At 41.3% G+C, this 10,622-nt stretch overlaps 1 protein-coding gene across 1 annotated transcript; it reads left to right on the top strand.

Annotated features, from left to right (window-relative positions):
* Positions 1-7,453: 7,453 nt before the first annotated feature.
* LOC130859670 (YTH domain-containing family protein 3-like) lies at positions 7,454-9,796 on the top strand. Its single transcript, XM_057747265.1, is given in 3 exon segments — positions 7,454-8,517; positions 8,590-8,997; positions 8,999-9,796. Coding segments are annotated over 3 exon segments (1,677 nt in total). The 5' UTR covers positions 7,454-7,671; the 3' UTR covers positions 9,422-9,796.
* Positions 9,797-10,622: the final 826 nt, after the last annotated feature.

Here is a 10,622-nt window from a genome sequence, read left to right as displayed (position 1 = left end):
CACATCCTCTCCGAGGCAGGGAAACACAGATCTGACAGGTTGGTGGCTGAATCCCACTAGCATCAGTCAGTGTCACCGGCTCACATTTCTTATGAGATTTGGGGGCTCTGATCTCATTATAAGTCATTTTAAGTCAGGGTACACAGTCTTAGTACAAACAGAGACTTGAAATTCATTAAATGCATAATTCTTCTGCATTCTGGGATCTTGCTGCAATGCTTCAAAACAGAAGATACCCTCCAACGCTGACATTTCCACCTACAAACGCCCACCCTCACTCCCTCTGAGCAGACTCAGCCTTCTTCACTGATGGCTGGGAGAGAGAGCTGTCAACATTGCCTGGGTTTCTGGAAACACCACGCTTTCAGGGTCTGGGGTCCCTCTGTGCAGCAAAGGCGAGCAGGACAGTTGTGTTCCTTCTGGTTCCATCCCGTTGGCATGAAGGCGTGATGGCCGGGGCTCTGCCACACAAGCAGGCTGATGCGCCACCGCCTTTCTCCCAACCAACCCCCTGTTCCCTGATCCCAACTGCTGTTCTCATAGAAACTCCTCCCATCTCCACCCCAGCCTCTCCCTCCTTCTCAAGGGCAAGACCAAGCAGTCTCTTCCCCTTTATCATCTCTGTGTCCAAATAGCGTCATGACAAAGACATGTGTTTGCTAATCCGGGTAGAGCTGTCTTATTCTGTGGAATCCACATGTTTATTTCAATTTAACATTAAAAATATTCTCAATTATGCAAAAACACATTTCAAATCTCAGAACCTTAATGTAACCAAACAGCTCAGAGCCTGGAAGTCTGAGCTCAAGGTGCCATCAGGTTTGGTTTCTTCTGAAACCTCTCTTCTTGGCTTGCAGACAGCCGCCTTCTTGCTGTGTCCTCATGTGGTCTTTCCTCTGTGCATATATCCCTAATGTCTCCCTGTGTGTCCAAATTTCCTCATCTTATAAAGATACCAGTCAGATTAACTAGCATCTGAAAGACTCTATGTCCAAATACAGTCACATTCTAAGGTCCTGGGGGTTAGAACTTCAACATATGAACTTGTGGGGGTGGAGGAGAGAGGGCCGCTACTCAGCCCCTAACAGATATGGTGTCATTCTCTACCACGCCTTCAAATACTGGTTGTGTTGCTCTCTAATTGCATATCCACAGCCAAATTAATTTCCCTGAACCCTAAATCCCACATCCTCCAAATGTAGGTAATGATCATGGTCCCTCCAGGCACAGGGAAGGATTAAATGACATAACATGGCTGAAGTGTCCAGCACAGTGAGTAGCATATAATAGGTGCTCAGGTAATGGAAGTTTCCCTCCCTTTGAGCCTTTCTCTGCATCCGCAGATGGGAGCCCTGGCCTTGAACGTCCACCAAAAGGAGCGAGTGCTCATTGTAACGACAATACCAGATTACTGTGGCACTGTCTCTCCTCCAGACCTCTTGGTAAACCAAGGACCCCATCAGCTTCATTGAGGTTTCTGGCCCAGAACTGTGGAGCGCAGAGGGAAGTTGCTACGCTTTATTATGGGAGGAAACTCACATTTATATTTTTAGTCTAAAGAGGGAACTACAGGTGTTATTTTAGTGTCTTGCTACAAAATACTTGGTACTAAAACTTCTTGCCTCCTCAGAAGTCACTGAAGGGTTACGGTGATATCTTCTGGTTGTTTTTCCACATTTCCATTTCTCAGCTACTATTTTTAAGGTGACTTTTCTATGTTTTCAGCTTTTTCTTCTTCTCTGGGCTAAATATATTCGCATCATTAACACATTTTCACTTAGCAGATTTATATTTATCATCAGTATTTATGTCCATCTACTCTTCTGCTTTTATAAATTGAGGAAAGTGTTTGGTGTTTTTTTTTTTTTTTTTTTTAACCTACAGGCTAAAGTTACTTTAAAATTTCATTTCAACAGCAATTTTTTTCATCTTTTACCCTATTTTCTCCATCCTCCTGCTTTGTTTTCCATTTACTTTAAGTGGACAGAAGACTTTGAGAAAAATCAAAATATCATTTTATAAATAGCACAGTTTCTGCTTTTCCCTTAACCAGTGAGACAAACTGTACATGAAGGCTTGCCCACTTCTCAGAACCTCATTACTCCATGTGATGTATTCAATCTTATTGCCACCTTTGAATATGTCCATTCTTTCTGGGCTCACAAGAGCTTCATTACTGCAATGCATTTCTTTTTAAATGTTCCACCTGGAAGGGCTGCAGCCTTCTTGTTCTCGCAAATATGAATTCAATTTTGGTAATTGCTAAATGGATACAGCCACCGAATGACGCTTGATCTTTCCAATGGTATTTACAAAAGACTCACAGTTAAGATGTAGTAAAGGGACTGCAGATTCATGCATCCAGGGGAGTTTTGTTCTAGAGGACAGCAGAGGGCCTCTTCCATCTGGGGGTTCTCAGAGTCTGCAAAATGCCTCACTCTTTCAATTAAACTGACGTTTTATTTCACCACGGAGCCCTTCAATAATCCATTCTGCTTTCATGGTCAAATACTGTCAACTTTTTAACATACACAATGTCTTGCTTTCCCTTCAGAAAGAGTGAGAAAACAGTATTAAACAAAAAATGGAAAAACTCAGTTGGAAATGAAAATCGCTTTGTAAGGCTGGGTAAACCCAGTGAAGTAAACCAGACAACTGAAAAATGAACTATTGGAAGTTTTGCTTATGATTTGAATACTTCTGTGTCTGTTAAAGTAGAACTTGGAGGCTGTGGTACCAAATGCATAGGTAGTTTATCTCATGCTACTGGGCCTGATGGGACTGTGCCTTCACAACATCCAACATGGGTCTCCACAACCGTGCCACTGACTTGCGATCCAGTTTTGACCATTAACATTTATAGAATGAGTGAATGAATAGTATAGTAGAATACGAATGACTATATTCCTCTGTATATGTGAGGCTGGGCCCCCATTCGATAGAATCCTAGAATCTATAACTTCCTCTTCTTTGAGAAATAAACTGAGACCCAAAGAGGTTCTATGGCTTGGCTGACATCCCACTGGGATAAGACTCTATGTCTGACCCCTGGTTTTCTTTTATAATAAAACTCCTTCCCCAGGACTTCACTGGTAGCACAGTGGTTAAGAATTTACTTGCCAATGCAGGGGACACAGGTTGGAGCCCTGATCCGGGAAGATCCCACATGCCATGGAGCAACAAAGCCCGTGCACCACAACTACTGAGACTGAGTGCCACATCTACTGAAGCCTGTGTGCCTAGAGCCTGTGCTCCTCAATAAGAGAAGCCACTGCAGTGAGAAGCCCGTACACAGCAACAAAGAGTAGCCCCTGCTCATCATAACTAGAGAAAACCCATGCACAGCAACAGAGACTCAACGCAGCCATAAATTAATTAATTAATTAAAACCCCAAACTCCATCCCCTTCCAAGTTGCTTTGCATCGTGGAGGGAGGGCTAAGAAAACACGTCTCTCTGGCTCTCTCATGGACTGAGTTATCTGGGTCAGAAACTTATTCCATCTGTACCAACTCTTCCCCATCCATATAGTGGAAAAAAGGGTGCCTGCTGTACTACCTACATCACTAAAGGTGGAGAGATGGATCCTCAGATGAGATTGTGGGTATGATTTGAAAAAATAAATTGACATTAAATACCACTGATGCAAATTACTTTATATCATTTTCTTTCTTTGTGACAACTGAAAGCTAATTAAGGTGACATCTCTTTCATAATTTTGGTACAACTGGATATTTACTAGGAAAACTTCCTCCTAGTGTCTCTGGATTCTTGGCTTCATGTTAAAAATCCTGGGTGGGGACTTCCCTGGTGGCACAGCGGTTAAGAATCTGCCTGCCAATGCAGGGGACACAGGTTCAAGCCCTGGTCCGGGAAGATCCCACATGCCATGGAGCAACTAAGGCTGTGTGCCACAACTACTGAGCCTGAGTGCCACAACTACTGAAGCCCACGTGCCTAGAACCTGTGCTCCGCAAGAGAGGCCACCACACTGAGAAGTCCCTGCTCCCCACAACTACAGAAGGCCCACATGCAGCAATGAAGATCCAACTCAGCCAATAACAAATTAATTAATTAATTTTTAAAAATCCTGGGTGATGGAAAGGATGTGGGTTGGCCAGTGAGTAATGAATTCGATAGGGCACTGTACCATAACCTGGCATCCCAGAGACGTCACAGATCAAAAAACACGGTGGCTGTGACACCACCACAGCCTCAATGGGCAGTCACAGAAACAAAGCATCTTGGAGGAAGTTAGATTTTGGTTACAGGAACACAAGGAACTTGCCATCACAACTTGCCACATGGTCATAGTACATTTACTAAGAGGCAGATTTTCTTTGGGCCTGTGAGTCATTGTTCAAAATCTTTGTTTTTCTTTGTGTAAATGCGAAATGAGATTATCTATTTATGTATTATTCTCAAAATTCTGGAAGAAAGGAACCATGAGAAGCATTTTCTTTACCCCATTCCCTAGCCTTCGGATTCCTTTGTCAGAGCTCATTGCTGTCAGTTTGTTAGTCTAGAAAGCCTACATTCTTCCATGGGAATTTAATGGCCTCTGTACCCACTTTTCACCCATCAGATGGATGAAAATTCACAAGTTTGACAACATAGCCTGTTGTCAAGTTTGTAGGAAACAGACATGTTTATACACTGCTGATGGAGACACAAACCTGCTTTTACCCTTATGAAAAGGAATTTAGCAATATCTACCTATTCATTTGCCCTTAGACCCAGCAACCCCTAGGAATTTATCCTAAAGATATTAGGAATTTACCCTAATTTACCTCCAACAATATGAAAATACAAATGCACAAGGTTGTTCATTGAAGTATTGCATATAGTTGTTAAATATTGGAAACAACCAAAATGTTCAAGCAAGGAAATTACTGAGTCAAGGAAATTGGTTCAGTAAACTTTGGTACATACATACATACAATGGAATACAATGCAGCTGTGAAAAGAGAGGTACATGCATATATTTCCTTGCTCTGTCAGTTGAGAGAGCATAGAAGCATGACACTCCAGTAGGATGAGCACAGTTATTTTCCAAATCTTGGTTTCTAATAAGCATTCTCCAATAAAAGGAACCAGGGTTCCTTGGAGAAATGACTGCTGATTCCAGCACTGAAGCAGGAAATATACAAAACAAACCTGGCACATCTTATATTGCCAGAAAGTAATGAAGTACTTAACAAAAAAAAAAAAACAAACAAGGTTTGGGATATATCAAAGAAACATAGGAACCAATTAAAAGAGCTCCTAGTGGCCAAAGCTGTAACAATTGAGCAATAAAATACAGTAGTGGGACTTCCTCGGTGGCGTAGTGGTTAAGAATCTGCCTGCCAATGCAGGGGACACGGGTTTGATCCCTGGTCCGGCAAAAGCCCACATGCCACAGAGCAAGTAAGCCCATGCACCACAACTACCGAGCCTGTGCTCTAGAGCCCACAAGCCACAACTACTGAGCCCACGTGCCACAACCACTGACGCCCAAGAGTCTAGAGCGTGTGCTCTGCAATAAGAGAAGCCACAGCAAGGAGAAGACTGCACACCGCAATGAAGGGTAGCCCCCCTCTCAGCAACTAGAGAAAGCCCACGTGCAGCAACAAAGACCCAACGCAACCAATAGATAAATAAATTTATAAAAAATAAAATAAAATAAAATAATAAAATAAAATATAGTAGTATAGGATTATAACTCAAGTACAAAATAAATATCCGTGAGTCCATACTGGTATAAATAAATAATTCAATAGATAAATAACTGGGGGAGAATAAACAATCTCCCATGGAGAGGAATGTAAATATTCTCAAAGTGAGGAGCAGGGGCGCATAACCCCTCACTTCTTAAGTATGGACCATGCATGGTGATTTCCTTCTGAAGAGCATAGCATTAAAAGAGGGAAAAGAGTAATTTTATGGCGGAGAAACCTGACAAACACTCCCTCAAGCAGGTGATCAAGGTTAATATCATCAATGATAAGTCATGTTGATGGACTGTACCTTTGATTTGATGTGAAAAGAATGGTACTTTGTTTCTGTAGTTTCCTTCCAAATCCTCATGACCCCAGTCTAACTATGAGAAAAATATCAGAAAAAAAAACTAACTAAGGGACATTCCATTAAATACCTGGCCAATACCCCTCAAAGCTGTCAAGGTCACAGTCAAGAGATCCCAAGAGGACATATAAGTAAGTGTAATATGCTATCTTACATGGGATCCTGGGAGAGAAAAAGGACATTAGGTAAAAACTAAGGAAATTGAATAAAGTATGCACCTTAGTTAATAACAAAGTACTTATCAATATTGGTTCATTAATTTTAACAAATGTGCTGTTCTATTGTAAAATGTAAATAATAGGGGAAACTGGGTGTAGGGTATGTGGAAACTCTCTGTACTATCACTACAATTTTTCTGTAATTCTATGCTATCCTAAAATTAAAGGTTTATATTTTTTTAAGTCCAGAAAAAATAAATTTAAAAACAATGAGGAAGATCTCTATGAACTGATGTGGAGGAATTTCTGGAAGACATTAAAATGGGGGTTGAAGGTATTTACAGGGAAATTTACAGCACTAAACACCAATACTAGAAATGACAAAAGTTCTCCAATCAGTGACCTTAGTTTCCACCTTAAGAAACTTAAAAAAAAAGAAAGAGAGAAGAAGAAGAAAAAGAAAAAAATTAGAGAAAATCAATTAAACCAAAGCTGGTTCTTCAAGAATGTGAATAAAGTTGGCAAAGCTCTCGGTGGATTTCTCAGCCAAAAAACAAAAAGGAAGAAGCCGCAATTTATCAATACTAGTAATAACTGAGGTGACATCACTACAGATCCCACATAAAAAGCATGATAATGAAATATTATGAACAACTTTATGCCTATAAAATTGGCTGAAATGGGCAAATTAGCTAACAACTTAGCTGAAATGGGCAAATTCTTTGAAAGATGGACTGTCAAAACTCACTCAAGAAGAAGAAAATAACCTGATTCACCCTATATCTGTTAGAGAAATTGAATTTGTAGTTTAAAATCTTCCCACAAAGAAAATCTCCAGGCTTGGTGGCTATACTGGCAAATTCTACTAAATATTTAAGGAAGAAGTAATATTAACTCTGAACAAACTCTTCCAGAAAATTGAAAAGGAGAGAACACTTTTGAACTCATTCCATGAAGCAAGCATTATTCCGATACCAAAATCAGCCAAAGATAAGAAGACAAGATCACTATATAACAGTATCCCTCATAAACATAAATACAAAAATTCAAAACAAAATTTTGGTAAATAGAAGCCAACAATACACATCAATAAAAAGCATAATACATTATGACCAATGCACTACCTGGGAAAGCAAGGTTGGTTTAACATATTTAAAAGTCAATCAGGAGACTAGGGAGCCTGTCCGCCATTGTGGACCCGAGAAGCGGAGAGCGAGAGGGGAAGAGAGCGAGAGGGGAGGAGAGCGTGCAAGCGGAAGAGACGGGCCCCTTCCACCGACTCCCGAGCGCCAGGCCCTCTTTCTGGCTTCTCAGCGAGCCGGCGACAGCGGCGGCGGCTGGAAGAGTCTCCCGGCCGAGGGCGGCAGCCAACTGCTGTGAGTGCACGGGGAGAGGCCCAGGCGGCGGCGGCGGCAGTAGCAGCAGCAGCGCTCGGGTTGCGGTGAAGAATGTCAGCCACTAGCGTGGATCAGAGACCTAAAGGGCAAGGAAATAAAGTTTCAGTACAAAACGGTTCGATTCATCAAAAAGATGCTGTAAATGATGATGATTTTGAGCCATACTTAAGTAGCCAGACAAATCAGAATAACAGCTATCCACCCATGTCAGATCCGTACATGCCTAGTTACTATGCTCCATCCATTGGATTTCCATATTCTCTTGGGGAAGCAGCATGGTCCACGGCTGGAGACCAACCTATGCCATATCTGACAACCTATGGACAAATGAGTAATGGAGAACATCACTATATACCAGATGGTGTGTTTAGTCAGCCTGGGGCATTAGGAAATACCCCTCCATTTCTTGGTCAACATGGATTTAACTTTTTTCCTGGTAATGCTGATTTCTCTACATGGGGGACAAGTGGATCTCAGGGACAATCAACACAAAGTTCTGCTTATAGCAGCAGTTATGGCTATCCACCTAGTTCTCTTGGGAGAGCTATTACGGATGGACAGGCTGGATTTGGCAATGATACTTTGAGTAAGGTGCCTGGCATTAGCAGTATTGAGCAAGGCATGACTGGACTGAAAATTGGTGGTGACCTGACAGCTGCAGTGACAAAAAATGGAGGAACAGCTTTGAGCAGCAGTGGTATGACTAGCATTGCAACCAATAGCGTGCCCCCAGTTAGCAGTGCGGCGCCTAAACCAACCTCCTGGGCTGCCATTGCCAGAAAGCCTGCCAAACCTCAGCCGAAACTTAAACCCAAGGGCAATGTGGGAATTGCTGTGCCACCACCTCCTATAAAACCCAACATGAATATTGGAACTTGGGATGAAAAGGGGTCAGTGGTAAAGGCTCCACCAACCCAACCAGTTCTGCCTCCTCAAACTACAATCCAGCAGCCTCGGCCATTAATTCAGCCACCACCATTGGTGCAAAGCCAACTGCCTCAACCGCAGCCTCAGCCACCACAACCACAGCAGCAACAAGGACCTCAGCCACAGGCCCAGCCTCACCAAGTGCAGCCCCAGCAGCAGCAGCTGCAGAATCGCTGGGTCGCTCCTCGAAACAGGGGGGCTGGCTTCAACCAGAACAATGGAGCGGGCGGTGAAAACTTTGGTTTAGGTGTTGTTGCTGTCAGCGCTTCACCTTCAAGCGTAGAAGTGCATCCAGTGCTGGAAAAGCTAAAGGCCATAAACAACTATAATCCCAAAGACTTTGACTGGAACCTGAAGAACGGACGTGTGTTTATCATTAAAAGCTATTCGGAGGATGACATACACCGTTCCATTAAGTACTCTATCTGGTGTAGTACTGAGCACAGTAATAAAGCGTTTGGATGCAGCTTACCGTTCCCTGAATGGGAAAGGCCCACTCTATTTGCTCTTCAGTGTGAATGGCAGTGGACATTTTTGTGGAGTGGCTGAGATGAAGTCTGTTGTGGACTACAATGCGTATGCTGGTGTCTGGTCTCAGGATAAGTGGAAGGGCAAATTTGAAGTTAAATGGATCTTTGTCAAAGATGTTCCCAATAACCAGTTACGGCATATTCGCTTAGAAAATAATGACAACAAACCAGTTACCAATTCAAGGGACACTCAAGAGGTACCCCTAGAAAAAGCTAAGCAAGTGCTTAAAATAATTGCTACTTTCAAGCATACCACCTCAATCTTTGATGACTTTGCACATTATGAAAAGCATCAAGAAGAGGAGGAAGCCATGCGTAGGGAGAGAAATAGAAACAAACAATAACCATATGAAGATGTCCTGTTAGAATTACAACACTAATGATGTAGACTCTGGAAATGCCTAATAAGTCAAAGAAGATGTTATTAAAGCTTTTTTCTGCTTAAGGTGACATCTTTGAACTCTAACACAGAAATGACTCTTCTTGTAATGGTTTTCATCAGCGCACCTGCCCTTATGCTCTCACCAAACACACTTGAGAACTGTAACTTCGTCAAGCACTTTCTGTCCTGAAGCTTTTACCAGTATCTGCTGTCTTTTGTAATTATGCATCCTAGCTAAGGCACAGAAGACTGAATGAATGCGAGGATTCATTAACTCTTTGAATTTGTTAAATACTAACAGTTAACCATTAGAAGTGGTTCAATGATGTAAGAGTCACACTGCTTCAACTTTTTCTTTGTTGTAGTTCTTAAATTGTCAATTTTTAGCTATTTGACAGATTAAAAGCAAAATAATCATGCCATATTTAGTCCTGGAGTTCAAGTCTAAATGTTTATGTGAAAATTATTGTAGTAAACGTTTATTATGGCAAAGCAACCTTAAGCTCTATTTTAGCCAAGTGAAACATAATCTGAGATTATATTAGAACATTTCCCTTGTCTTCAAACTGTTTGGTGTAACAGAATATTGATATGCAGCTTGGTGGATTCCACCAGTTAATGCACATTCTTCTCCCCGCCTTCCCCCAATAATACGTATACTGAAAAATGTGCATTTGTCTGAGGAATTATTTTGTTTGCTACCATTAATGAATCTCAAAATTTTGAGTAATGTACCTCAGTCTAATCAGACTTTTTATGACCTTTATAACTACATTTACAACCCTTAATTCCTATCTCTGGGTGTTTGCCAGCCTGATTGCTATCATGAAGTAAAAATTTATTACTCTAGGTATTCACTAGCTAAATAAACATAGTTCTTGTTTAGCAAGCATATATTGTTCCTCAACTCCTTTCTCCAGCTTTTGCAGTGTCCTGGCATCCTTAAAATATTTGAAAATATGGCCTTGATCCATGAGTTAAATCAGTATCTAAGTGAATGTGTTGATGTTTTATTGATCAGATCTATATAAATGGGAATACAGCATATATCTGGGTATTCTTATAGTTATCTTTTTAACATCTTATTTTTTTCATTAATTACATATCAACGTTAATTTTGTATCTTGAAACAAATTGATTTTGTATAATTAAATGTGTCAAGC

This window comes from Hippopotamus amphibius, chromosome 8, assembly GCF_030028045.1.
Source record: "Hippopotamus amphibius kiboko isolate mHipAmp2 chromosome 8, mHipAmp2.hap2, whole genome shotgun sequence".
In the NCBI taxonomy this organism is placed as follows: domain Eukaryota; kingdom Metazoa; phylum Chordata; class Mammalia; order Artiodactyla; family Hippopotamidae; genus Hippopotamus; species Hippopotamus amphibius.
This window is presented reverse-complemented; position numbering and strand designations above follow the sequence as displayed.